The sequence below is a fragment of the Chaetomium fimeti genome (assembly GCF_033439085.1).
Source record: "Chaetomium fimeti strain CBS 168.71 chromosome Unknown B0H64scaffold_5, whole genome shotgun sequence".
NCBI lineage: Eukaryota > Fungi > Ascomycota > Sordariomycetes > Sordariales > Chaetomiaceae > Chaetomium > Chaetomium fimeti.
Genome location: NW_026944333.1, coordinates 227,235 through 240,192, shown reverse-complemented (window position 1 = coordinate 240,192; position 12,958 = coordinate 227,235). Strand labels below are relative to the sequence as shown.

At 57.8% G+C, this 12,958-nt stretch overlaps 4 protein-coding genes across 4 annotated transcripts; 2 read left to right on the top strand and 2 right to left on the bottom strand.

The window, feature by feature from the left end:
- Positions 1 to 376: 376 nt before the first annotated feature.
- B0H64DRAFT_442968 (heterokaryon incompatibility protein-domain-containing protein) lies at positions 377 to 2,665 on the bottom strand (the record flags this gene model as incomplete). The annotated part of the gene is made up of 3 exons (XM_062806681.1): positions 377 to 1,453; positions 1,496 to 2,440; positions 2,552 to 2,665. 3 exons carry the CDS (start codon positions 2,663 to 2,665, stop codon positions 377 to 379), a joined length of 2,136 nt encoding a protein of 711 aa, XP_062657383.1.
- Positions 2,666 to 3,810: 1,145 nt separating this feature from the next.
- B0H64DRAFT_174209 (uncharacterized protein) lies at positions 3,811 to 4,722 on the bottom strand. Its single transcript, XM_062798817.1, has 2 exons — positions 4,085 to 4,722; positions 3,811 to 4,031 (listed from the first exon to the last, which is right to left on the bottom strand). The coding sequence occupies exon 1, from the start codon at positions 4,594 to 4,596 to the stop codon at positions 4,096 to 4,098; it is 501 nt and encodes a 166-aa protein (XP_062657382.1). The 5' UTR covers positions 4,597 to 4,722; the 3' UTR covers positions 3,811 to 4,031; positions 4,085 to 4,095.
- A 1,095-nt stretch (positions 4,723 to 5,817) lies between these two features.
- On the top strand, positions 5,818 to 6,699 carry B0H64DRAFT_374729 (Inositolphosphorylceramide synthase subunit Kei1-domain-containing protein; the record flags this gene model as incomplete). The annotated part of the gene is made up of 2 exons (XM_062802364.1): positions 5,818 to 5,865; positions 5,968 to 6,699. The coding sequence occupies 2 exons, from the start codon at positions 5,818 to 5,820 to the stop codon at positions 6,697 to 6,699; spliced, it is 780 nt and encodes a 259-aa protein (XP_062657381.1).
- Positions 6,700 to 7,661: 962 nt separating this feature from the next.
- B0H64DRAFT_442966 (uncharacterized protein) lies at positions 7,662 to 12,524 on the top strand (the record flags this gene model as incomplete). Its single annotated transcript, XM_062806680.1, has 3 exons — positions 7,662 to 7,698; positions 7,908 to 12,433; positions 12,495 to 12,524. 3 exons carry the CDS (start codon positions 7,662 to 7,664, stop codon positions 12,522 to 12,524), a joined length of 4,593 nt encoding a protein of 1,530 aa, XP_062657380.1.
- Positions 12,525 to 12,958: the final 434 nt, after the last annotated feature.

Below are 12,958 nucleotides of genomic sequence, written 5' to 3'. Positions count from 1 at the left end.
CGCGGCACCAGGCCCGTATATCCAAGAAGGGCGCATGATGGCGCCGTCATCCAGCGAACAAGAGAGCTCCAGGGAGAGTTCCCGGGACCCAGGCTGGCAACAAAATCGACGACTTCGTTAAAGTTACCGACCCGTCGTTAATGATGGGTCGGTTCTTACACACCGGAAGATTCCAAGACGAAAACCAGCTACCATTAGAGGAGTCTTAGGAAAGCTGGGTACCTAGGTACCAGCTTTATGCATCCCGCAGCAGTATTACCGCCGCGGGTCTGGTCACTACCTAGGTATGTAGGTACCTCGGCGATCCGAGGCACTCGGCCTGGGATTTCATTCGTAAAATGCAAGGTGTTGAATTCCCAACCCAGGCCCCGAATCCTCACCGGATCCTCATATCAACGCACATCTCCTCATCAAACGCCTCCCCATCCATAATCCCCTCCACATACGCCTCCCCAACAAGCCGATAATCCCCCCGACCATCCCCATCCCTTCTCAACACCAACGGCACCCTCCCCCCTTTCACCACCACAACCCGATCCCCGACCTCGGCTCCCTCCGGCACCAACATCAAAAACCCATTCTCCCCCCTCCCCAGCCGCCGCTCATACACCATCTCAATTCGCCGCGCAAACTCGCTATACCCCTTCCACGTCAGCCGCAAATACCCCAGAAACACCACCGGCCGCAGCGCGCGGTGGACACACCACTCATGAAACCTTGCCAGCGGCCGCAGACTCGCGCGCCACGCATAAAACAGCCGCGCCGTCTCCTCGGCCCCTGCCCTTGCCCCCTCCACCGCCTCCGCCCCGGCCCCCGCGCACAGCGTGCGCCAGTACACCGCCAGCGGGTCATACATCGCCCCCTCGGCCGGTTTTGGGGTGGGGTTCTGCGGCGGCTGGGAGCGCGCAAAGGATTCCCACTCGGCGAAGGTGCCGACTTGCGGGACGACGGCGCTGAGTTGGGTGTACAGCTCGGCGAGGTAGGAGAAGACGAGGCCGAGCCGGCGGAGGCGGTTGAAGAGTGTGTTGGGGTCGCCTTGCAGGGGCGATACGGTGAAGGCGTCCATGTCGAATTGCAGGCGGGGGATGGTGGGGGTGAGGGCGGTGATGGTGGTGAGTTCGTGGCCGGTGAGGAGGAGGGTGGGGGTGGGGATGGGGGTAGGGGTGATGGTGTTGGTGGTGGTGTTGGTGGCGTTGAGGAAACGGGGGGAGGGGTGTGTCCTGGCGGAGGCGTGGGTTTGGCGCGGGTTGCCAAAGGCGTCGTCCATTAGGGGTCGGGGGACTGAGGAGGTGTCGCTCCAGTCGGGTGCCCAGGAGGGGAGGCCATCCATGGCGGTTGGGGTGCAGGCGCCGAAAAGGTCGAGGCTGTCGGAGCGGAGCAGTAGCTGTTTGGCTGCGTTGGTATAGACCACACTCGTCGGCGCAGCGTAGTCGGGTTCGAGGCCGAGGCCGCTCTAGTTCTGGTCAGTAACCTCAAGCCTGAGGAGGGCGTACACCTTGTCGCGCGGGTCCATGGCCTGGCGAAAGCGGCAGTGGATCAACATCCTCAGCATGTCCTGTGTTGGCACCGGTGTGTTGGATGCTTGCATGGATAACGCGTCGGAAGACTTCTTCCGGACCTGCGTCAACGCGCGCATCGAGAGATATGGCATGACTGTTGGGTCGGCGACTTGGCCGATCATCAACGACGTCAATATCCCAATAGCAAAGGCGTAGTCGACTCCCGTGCAGAAACGTTGCCAATCCATGGACCGTGATCCGGTCACGACCACAGCGTGTGATGCCAGAAGAATCTCCTGAACAGTCCAGGCCCTCGACCACCAGGCAGCCTCGGCAATGTGGATGCCGGCAACAAATTCTTCTTTGTAACGCTCATAGAGCACGCTGTCGACATGCTTTCTGTCGAGTAAAGATATCGTCACATTGCCCGACAGGAAGGAGCTCACGTTGGGGGAGTGCTCTCGGGATATCGCCTCGGCTGCCAGCTCGTCCAACATCGCATACGCCCTGTCGGTGTAGTCTTTGACATTCGGCCCCAGGTATACAACGGTGCGGGAAGCTGAGCGGTAAATCTCATCCATAACACTAACTTGATGATTTCTCTCCGGGCGGTCGGCTTGGTTGATGCACATGGCGTCGGCCCAGAGAGTCCGGAGCTGGTCTGGCTTGCGTAAGTCACGAAGAGCCGACGCTAGATTTTCCGTCACGTCGAGGGTCCTTTCGCCGATCCAGACAGGAGTCCTCTTGGTCTCGTCACCCCAGACATAGCTCAATGCTTCGTATGCCCCACGGCAATCGTCGATGCGGCATTCGCGTAAGGAGCAAGCGATGTCGTCCTGGCGAGCGCCAGGTAGGAGCTCGAGCAGGCGAATGGAACTCTTGTCAGTGAGTGGCTTGTGTTTATATTTCGTCTTGCTGGTATGTGTAGTTTGAGGGTCCTTCTAAGTAGCAGTGCCTAGGTGTTAGCTTAGGAAGCACGACCGTGACACTGTTGAATACCTAGGTAGCTAGGCAGGTACGCAATTAGATGGAGTTTGAATAAGTCAACTTACCTTTGGTGGTTCCTCCTCAGACTCTTCGTCTGATGTGTCGGTCTTGGACTGAAAGGCTGTCCGGATCACTATGGACAAACCCTCTCTTGTCTCTTTCCATATGCGGCGCGACATAATTTGTGGGCAGTACTGCAGCAGGACACAGCTTAGGCAGTTGTAAACCTACGAACCTATGCCGTTGCTAGCTTTATAAGCAGAGCAAGCGGGGTTTGAGCATGAGGCTGATGCGAGGACTTGGGGGCTCGGGTTTGTGCCGCAGTCTGACAAATTCCACCGAATGTCATTCTCACCCCGGGGGTGGTCCAAGTAACGTCCGGCTTGTGGAACTAGGGTCCTCAAAGGCCGGGAGGATCTGCCAGCCGCATTAGTTCACATCGAAGGGACCTCACGGGCATGGACCCAACAGTGGTGGAAGGTTCGGAGGCTATGTTATCGGCGCGGAACGGGAAAGTTACCACCTACCTATTTCCATGACAGTTGTTTGATCCAGGCTCGCCAATACAATAGCCCCATCCCCGGCTCCCTACTAAGCCCCGAGCCTCCCTCCATGGTCCACAATGGACTCCTTTTCATGTCATTTTCTTTTCTCGCCTCTGCCGTTGGGCGGATCAGCCATTGCCGATGGTCCTTCCGTGCCCGCAGTGCGGGTCGAGTGGTCCTCCTTATCACCGGTGTAGACGCCTTACTCACGTCGATTATCCCCGATGGATGAAATATGTCGGTGGGCGCTCTCCGAAATCTCCCACTTTCGAAGTGAAGTACAGTTCCGTATTGCTCCTTTGTCCCACTTCAATTTGTCCATTCACAACCACAGCCTCCCTATATCCAGCCGGAAATTCGATCACGGCTGCGACATAGGTTTCCCCCCTGTTTGTGTCCATTCGAAACTGGAGTCTTGACCTCTCTTCGTCGGGCTGGATGGATACGGAATTAGTGCCCGGCCACCACCGGGCACATGCAACTCGGGTCATGAATGTAGGTACTTGCCAGATCCTTGCCAATTTCCTCTCTCACCGCATCCAGGATCTCGGTATCGCTCTTAGACCGGAGTCACCGGACATCCAGTGGATCCCGAATTTTCGCGAAGGGGTGTTCAAAATTCCGCGACGGAAGAACTAGACCGGGATATGCACCGTAGGACTCGAGTCTTTGCGGCTGGGACACCAGAGGTTGGGCGATAGCTGTACCTGTCGCTAGTAAAAGTCAGATCTTACCGAACGGATCCCATCACGGCTCCAAGTAAGCTTACCCTCCGACAAAACGCCTCCCACCTGGTCTTCTCTCCGTCCTTTCCTCTGGTTGCCCGACGTTTGCCGGCCCCGGACCACATGCGAAGTTTCTTCTATCGCTGGCAGAGGGCTGGGAGGGGCGGCGGGATTTGCCACTGGCGGCAGTGGCAAGGGACCGCCGGTAACGGGCTGGTGTGTCCGATCATAAGACGTAGTGGGCGCGGTTGAAGTTTGTGGGTTCTGAGGCGCGCCTGAGGCGATGCTTTTTAGCTGACTGGAGGGGAAACGTATCAAAGAAGCTTACTGCTCATCAGGTCAGATGGTCCCAATGGAGTTTGGGCCGGCCGAGGAGGCAACAGTGGATGGCGCGGCCTGTTGTTGATACCTTTGGACGAGCGTTTTCAGCCTTTCGTCGCGAGGCCAAGGTGACCACTTCGAGATCTTCTCGGCCCCTTGACAAAGGGCCCGGATGGTTTCAGTTGCATGGCGAAGGGCCTTGTCTCCATTCCAGAGAATTACGGCCACGGCAAGTGATTCGGGGTTTAGCTGCTTGAAGTAACCGACCTTCTCACCCCATTTCCTCTCGACCCCTTCGTCGTCGTAAATACGGATCAAAAATGCTTTAGCACTTTGGTAATCTCGCCGAGTGAGAGGCTGGTCGAGAGGCCTGGTGTACAAGAGCCGGGCGGCGGTGTGGTGTTGGATATCGCCGAGCAGAATATCAAAATCCTTGGTTGAGTTAGTAGCAATTGCAGCGACATCACTATCCCACAAACGGCTCTTCAACGACTCCACCAAAGTTCGAAAGTCTTCCATGTTCGAGACCCGAGAAAAGAGGATGGGGAAACTGGCAGCGGAGAGAAAGAGGAGAGGGGGAAGACGCAGAAGGGTGGGTAGGGGTGAAGATATATAGACGGGAAAAAGTCCGCGGGAGGCAATGGAGGAAAAAGGCAGAGAAGGAAAATGGCAGAGCAAGAACGAATCACGAAGGAGGCACCGGAGGGGTAACCATAGAACTATGCTGTCTGCATTAGCTTCATGCAGACAGACCTGATCTCCCTTTCCCTGTCCAATGGTAAAATTACATCCAAAACTGAGGCCAATAGTATCGTCGTTGCGAGCATGAGCCGACGTGCCTGGTTCGCCTGAGCCGCCTGAGCCAAATCGTCGTTTTGGACATCGGGTCTCTCTGATACTCTATCCCCTAATCGCCCCGTTGGACATCAACGGACGGGTTGGGTATTATAGCATGGGGACGAAAGCCGTTTTCTGGAGAGGTGGCGTTAGCCTCAGATGGACTGGTCTTTATATGGGCTATGATGATATGGACAGTTTTCTGGTCGGGACGAGACATGCAGGCAACGACTAATCCAGGGGGGGGGGGGGGGGGGGGGGGGAGAAACCGTACAAACGTGGAACAACCTGAACAATTACGGTTTACCTTACACAGGATAACAGCAAGACTCGAGAGGCAGCTGTCATACAATAGAAAGTACAAGTTTAGGTAGTTTAGAAGATGACTTCCAAGTTCTCTCTTTCATTCATCCGTACCCTTTCCCAACCAAATAACTACCTAATTAAGCTATTCGTACTTACCTATGGATCTCTTTAATGCGTTGGAGGATGGTACAAATGAGGAGGAGGGTTGATGCTTCGCTCCATCTATCCTCAACGCCCATAGGATTTAATAAAGTTTAATAGGTAGCAAAGTTACCACATTCAGGGGCTCGCTCAGCCAGAGGAACTCGGCCCGGGAAGGGAGTTCGTCCCGAAGCAGCCAATCATTGGTATCAGGGTTGCCCAAACCCTGAAAGGCCCCACATGCCCCTCGGGTGAGGTCAGTTTGTGCCGATGCATCCGAAAGCGAGTGGGTTGGAGGATGACCGACGCGGCCAAGAGAGGCCGCTCCACCTTTGAGACTTGGTCGAAGGGAAGCTTTGGGTCCAACATGCGACCTGCAACACTGGAATGACGCTGCTGGTTCAAAAAAACACACACAAACCACAGCAATTGAGAACAACAAACCCGGTTTCCAACATGTCGTCAACATCGAGGTGTTCGTGGCTGCGGCTGCCCCGCCCCAAGGTTCGTTTCCGCTTGCCTTCTTCCCCGTTTGCCCCTGTCGCAAAACACCACCACACCAGAGGACCCTGCTGACCAGGCGCCGCGATGCGACGACAAACGCAGGCCTGCCTCGGATTCATGTCCCTCCAGACGGGCACCGAGCTAATCTCGACCGCGCTCATCTTCAACAAAGCGACGGGCCTGTACGGCCTGCTCACGCTCTTCACGGGCTACTCGCTGTCGGCGCTGCAAGTAACCGCCTACCTCGGCTCGATCCTCGTGCTCGCCGCGCTGGCCATCTGCCTGCCACACGTGCGGCGGCAGAGCCCGCTGCCCAACCTCGCGCTCGCGTGGGTATACGCGGTGGACACGCTGGTCAGCGCGGCGTACACGGCGGCGTTCGCGACGACCTGGTACCTGGCGGCGTTTCACGACACCAAGGGCCCCGCGGGCGCCGAGGACGACGCCGCGACGTCGCCGAGCAACGGCGACGTGCAGCACGACGAAGGCCAGCAGGCGCAGGTCCAGGCCGGTACCGGCGTCCACGACACCGCCGCCAGCATGGTCCTCATCGTCGCGTTTACGCTCATTCGGTTCTACTTCAGCCTGGTCGTCATGGCCTACGCCCGCACGGTGCTGCTACGGTTTGTGCGTGAGAGTATGCCCGAGTCGGAGGAGGTTGCTGGCGTGTCGCCGGACCCGTTTGCCGTGGGCGCGCCGCTTGGCGAGGGGTGGAGGGGCAAGCTGGGTAGGGCGATGGTCTGCATTGGGAGGGGGTATTGGCTGGGTGGCAAGAAGGAGGACGAGGAATGGGCGCGGCAGGTCAATTCCAAGTTCAGGAGCACCCGAGAGTAGAGTGAGATATGCCGCAGTGGGGGGAAGCGCGGGTTGAACCGACGCACGTGGCTGCGTTTGACGGGGGCGGGGGACTAATTGTGGTGGTGCTAAGGTGTCGACTGGCTGGATCGGACTGCATGGTTGGTTGGTTGGCGTTCTTATTTTTTGGGATTTGGGGATTCGATTGCATGAGCGAGGAGTACTTCGTAGAGTGGATAAACCTCGACGGATACATTAATACGGGATATCACCCATGGCAGTCTCGGGGTGCCCGAGGATGTTGCTGATAAACTGACTGCAAGTGTTGGGAAAGTTGACTAAACTTCCTGCACGTGGTGGCCTGTTGAGTCCTACCCATGCCATTCTCCGCCCATGTTTGCGGGTTAAAGGAAGAGGCTTGCTGACGCCATTGTTGACACCTTGCGGTCTTCAACGGAGACAGTAAACGGCTCGGCGGCTCGGCGGCTATCGGTCGGCATCGTGAGAGCCTCACAACGTGGAGGGGAGGGAAGTCGAGGGAGTCGGGAAAAGAGCGAGCCCCCGAGAGTACGCCGTTTTAACAAAATATGTAGCAGATACCACGGTATTTTGTTAGTGGGGAGGACAACCCTGGATACAGAACCATCACGCAACGAACCAGCGGAGCTCTAGGGGGGCATTCATGACAAAGCGACGTTGAAATCCCACGCGCGCAATTCGCTGGATGATCTGGGGGCTCTGGGCAAAACCCGGGATCTGAGGCGCTAGGGCGATCACGCAATCGCTCACCTCTCGCGCGCTGCTTCCCCAGCCGACAAATTTGGGAGGACTGCGGGGCCGATATAGGGCCTTTAATTGCCTGCCACCAGCTTCTGGGCCTGCCATAAAGAGTCAGGGTCTTTTGAGGGTTTTAAACAGAAAAAAAGAAAAACACGGCTTGTTTCCCTGTGATGCTGCACTCTTTTCCGTCAACTCCATCCTGCTCGTGATATTGTTGCACGATGGCAGACCTCAAGCTGAGGACACCCGAAGAGGCTGGTAAGTGCGATCAGTTTGGAGTTCCTGCCCCGCCAACCCAAGTGGTGGTGCCCCGCAGTCGCCGTCAATCTCCAACATGCCCCGTCATTGACATTGTCCCATTGACGATGGATGGGATGGCACAAGGAGTTGCGATACAGGGTGTTTGGATGGCAGCTGCAATTAATGTGTATTTTATGCATGGTAGAACTGACAATTGGATTGTGTAGTCGCCGCAATCGCATATCTCGCGAGCGACGTGGTCGTTTCAGTGCAACCCTCGCTGGGCTCCGATTCCGAGTTCTCGACCTCTCTCAAGCAGCTCGCGGCAAAAAAGACGCCCAGCTTGGTCGCAAAGACCAGCGATGCGGTGCCCGAGGTCCAATCCGTGAGGCACAACACCGACCCTCTCCTCTCCGTCTTTACCCCCATCCGCTCCGGCCGCCTGGTTTCGGTGACGACGACATCCTCCATCCTGCTGCCCTCGATTGCCCACCTCTACAAGCTCGCACACCTCCCAGTAGTGCTCCATGTTGCCCTTGCGCCGAAGAGCTTCCCCGACTACTCGGCCATCACATCGATCCGGAATTCTGGGTGGACATTCTTGCAGTCATGGTCGCTGCAGGAAGCCCATGATATTGCCCTGACGGCGCATGCCCTGGCTATCCGCTCCGGCAAGGGCGTCATCCACTTCTTCGACCCCAGCTCCAGCGCTAGTAATGAGCCCATCGATGTCGCTAGTGCCGATGTCATCCGCAATGTCATCAACTTGGATAATGTGCGGAGGTTCCAGTCTGCTCCTATTGCTGGCTCCAACATTTATGCCGACGATGGGCGAGTCGCTGTTGTCTCGGACCAGCCTGAGTCTCTGCCCGCAGGGACTGCTGCTGCTGTCAACAGCGTACCAGCATCCGCGGCTGCTGAGCCCGGTTCCCCTACCATTACTTCTCAGTCCTCTGTGAAGTCTAGCCAACAGAGCGCAGCCAGCTCACCACCTCTCCCATCAGCCGCGACTACGATCGAACCCGCACCCCCCATCGTTTCGTCCGAAGATATCCACAACTACGTTACCTCTATCTGGGCCCAGCTCAGCGATCTTGTGGGGAGGCAATACAGCACGTTCGAGTGGAGGGGGGCCCCCAAGGCTGAAACCTGCCTCTTCCTCTTCGGGTCAGATGTGGCCTTGTTTTCGGACGCCATCACTCAAGCGCAGACGGATGACTCGTTCGCCAATGCGGGCTTGATCATCCCGAGGCTATACCGCCCCTGGCTGGGCGCGAAGCTGCTTGAAGTCATCCCTAAATCAGTGAAGAAGGTCGCCGTCCTTGAGCAGGTCTCGAGGAAGACGACAAAGTGGGGACCCGTTCTCATCGACGTCCTGACGTCGGTCAAAAGCGCTGCCGGCGGTGTCGAGACCATTGTAGGCCACCAGCTTGGGTACATTTCCAAAGAAACGGTTCAGCAAGCACTCCGTGGCGTCTTCCAGAACCTCACTTCCGACAAGCCGGTGCAAAACTTGGAGGTTGGCGAGCGGGAAGCCCCCGAGCAGGCTCCCGAGTCTGGATTGGAGAAGCCCACCCTCGAGACTGCCTACACCAAAATCCTTACCCAACTGTTCGGCACCAGGACATTCATTGCCAACTCTCTCGAGTCCGACAATGCCGGCATCTCCAATACCATCTCGGCGACCCCCGAGTACGGCTTCGGATCCCTGCTCGCCAGGAAAGAGAGGAGGAAGAAGTTTGTTGGCGAGGTCAAGAGCGCGGCTAGCTCGGGCCGGTTCCTGACCGAGAACCCCAAGCGGGCATTGGCGAACTGGGTTGCCAACGCCGATGATGTGAAGAAGGCCGAGGAGGCTGCTGAAGACGCCGTTTCTAAGCTCACTCTCGACAACTCGACTCTGTCGAAGTCGCTGCTGGCCAACAAGCATTTCCTCCGCAAGCAGTCGCTGTGGCTTGTCGGGTCTGACGCCTGGTCGTACGATCTCGGTAACTCGGGCGTGCACCATGTCCTGGCTTCCGGCGAGAACGTCAACCTCCTGATCATCGACTCCACCCCCTACTCGGAGCGTGCTGCCGCCGACGCCAACCGGAGAAAGAAGGACATTGGTCTCTACGCCATGAATTTTGGCAATGCCTACGTTGCGTCGACGGCTGTCTACAGCTCGTACACCCAGGTCCTCCAGGCCATGGACGAGGCCGACAAGTTCAACGGCCCCTCGATTGTCCTGGCGTACCTGCCATACTTTGGCGAGCACGACTCTGCTCTGACGGTTCTCCAGGAGACGAAGAAGGCCGTCGATATTGGCTACTGGCCCCTGTACCGGTGGAACCCGGAGAACGAGAAGAAGGGTGAACCCAACTTCTCCCTGGATTCCGAACGGATCAAGAAGGAATTGAAGGAGTTCCTGGACAGGGACAACCGCCTGACCCAGATGATGCGGAGTGACCCGCAATTCGGCGGCGTCCTGTCAGAGGATTTCGGAACCGAGATCCGGGCGCAGCAGAAGAGGCAGGCCAAGGACGCGTACAACCAGCTGCTCGAGGGCTTGTTTGGCGCGCCACTCACCATCCTGTTCGGTTCCGACAACGGCAACGCACAGTCTCTGGCGAAGCGGTTAGGTACCAGGGGCAGGGCCCGTGGCCTGAAGACCACCGTCATGGCGATGGAAGACTACCCCGTTGAGGACCTACCAACCGAGGAGAACATCGTCATCCTCACCTCAACAGCCGGTCAGGGTGAGTTCCCGCAAAACGGCAAGCCGTTCTGGGATGCCATCAAGGACAACACCGAGCTCGACCTGGCTTCGGTCAGATTCTCCGTCTTCGCACTCGGTGACAGCCACTACTGGCCCCGCAAGGAGGACCGCGTGTACTACAACAAGCCCGGCAAGGACCTCGACCGGGTGCTGGCTAACTTTGGCGCGACAAGGCTGGCGGATATCGGGCTCGGTGACGACCAGGATCCGGATGGATACCAAACGGGTTACCAGGAGTGGGAACCCAAGCTCTGGGAAGCTCTCGGCGTGGCCAATGTCGAGGGCCTTCCGGATGAGCCGCCCCCGATCACCAATGAGGACATCAAGATTGCGTCCAACTACCTTCGTGGCAACATCGCGGAGGAACTGAAGGACACGTCGACGGGCGCCATCAACGCCTCGAACCAGCAGCTGACCAAGTTCCACGGCACGTATATGCAGGACGACCGTGATCTCCGTGACGAGCGCAAGGCTCAGGGCCTGGAACCCGCCTACTCGTTCATGATCCGGTGCAGACTGCCGGGTGGTGTGTCGACGGCTAAGCAATGGATCCAGATGGACGACATCAGCAATGAGCTCGGCAACGAGACCATGAAGCTGACCACTCGGCAAACGTTCCAGTTCCACGGCGTCGTCAAGGGCAAGCTCAAGCCTGCCATGCAGGCCATCAACCGGTCCCTGATGACCACCATCGCCGCCTGCGGCGACGTCAACCGCAACGTCATGTGCAGCCCGCTTCCCTCACAGTCCAAGTACCACCGGGAGGTGTACGCCTGCTCCCAGAAGATCAGCGACCACTTGCTACCCGCGACAACGGCGTACCACGAGATTTGGCTCACGGACGACGACGACAAGAAGACGCAGGTTGCCGGTGAGGCGGTGCAGGACTTTGAGCCGCTCTACGGACCTACCTATCTACCCCGCAAGTTCAAGATCTCGATCGCCATCCCACCGCACAACGACGTCGACGTCTACGCGCACGACATTGGCCTCATCGCCATCAAGGGCAGCGATGGCAACCTCGAGGGGTTCAACCTGCTGGCCGGTGGTGGTATGGGCGCTACGCACAACAACAAGAAGACCTACCCGCAAGTCGGCCGGACCCTCGGCTTTGTCAAGGCCGACGAGGTGCACATTGCCTGCGAGAAGGTGATGCTGGTGCAGCGCGACTTTGGCGACCGCAAGAACCGCAAGCACGCCAGGCTCAAGTACACCATCGACGACATGGGCGTCGATGTGTTCCGCGGCAAGGTCGAGGAGCACTGGGGCAAACAGTTCCAGCCGGCACGGCCCTTCCATTTCGACAGCAACGTCGACACGTTCGGGTGGACCAAGGACGAGCACGGCCTGAACCACTTCACCTTCTTCATCGAGAACGGCCGGGTCGAGGACACGGCCGAGTTCCGTATGAAGACGGGCCTGCGCGAGATCGCCAAGGTGCACAAGGGCGAGTTCCGCCTCACGCCCAACCAGCACCTGATCCTCAGCAACGTCGCCGACGAGGACGTGCCGGCTCTCAAGGCGCTCATGGCCGAGTACAAGCTGGACAACCTGCAGTTCTCGGCGCTGCGCCTGAGCTCGTCGGCCTGCGTCGCCTTCCCGACCTGCGGCCTCGCCATGGCCGAGTCGGAGCGCTACCTGCCCGTGCTGATCTCCAAGCTGGAGGGCTGCCTGGAGGAGAACGGCCTGCGGCAGGACTCCATCGTCATGCGCATGACGGGCTGCCCCAACGGGTGCGCCCGCCCCTGGCTGGCCGAGGTCGCCTTCGTCGGCAAGGCCTTTGGCGCCTACAACATGTACCTCGGCGGCGGCTACCACGGCCAGCGCCTGAACAAGCTGTACCGCTCCAGCATCAAGGAGGATGAGATCCTCGAGATCATGAAGCCCATGCTCAAGCGGTACGCCCAGGAGCGCAACGAGGGCGAGCGTTTTGGTGATTGGACTATTCGTGCCGGTATCATCAAGGAGACGAAGGAGGGTCGGGACTTCCACGAGGGGGTGAGTTCTTCTCCTGACTGACAATTCTGCTGTGTTTTGATGCTAACTGAGATTGCTACAGGTTGCCGAAGAGGAATCTGACGAGGAATAAAAATGTTAAGACATGGGAAGGCCGTGGGAGGAGTTTGTAGATTACCTGAATTCGCGGGCGCATGCATTTGAGATTTTGAGCACTGCATTTAGTTACTCGTTATTACGTTACTTTACGCTACCATCATTGCCTTGGGCGTCAAAAATACAGTTGAACATGTCTGTTTCTTTTTCCGTTGGTGTTTTGCTTATTATTGTTGTTGTTGATGCACTGCTGGTTAGGGAGAGTTACGCGCGTAACGTCCGCTGCGCCATGCTCCGGTGCCGGCGGTGCCGAGTCCTGGTTCCTGTTCTGGGCTGAATGGAATTCTTGGCGGACCTGGAGTCTGGGGTTTTGCGCAATCGCAAGCGCCACTGATCGACGAATGGCTTGGCTGCCCTGCGGGATGAGTGGGTCTCAACCGTGATGACTTGCGTAGTTGCCCGGACAACAAA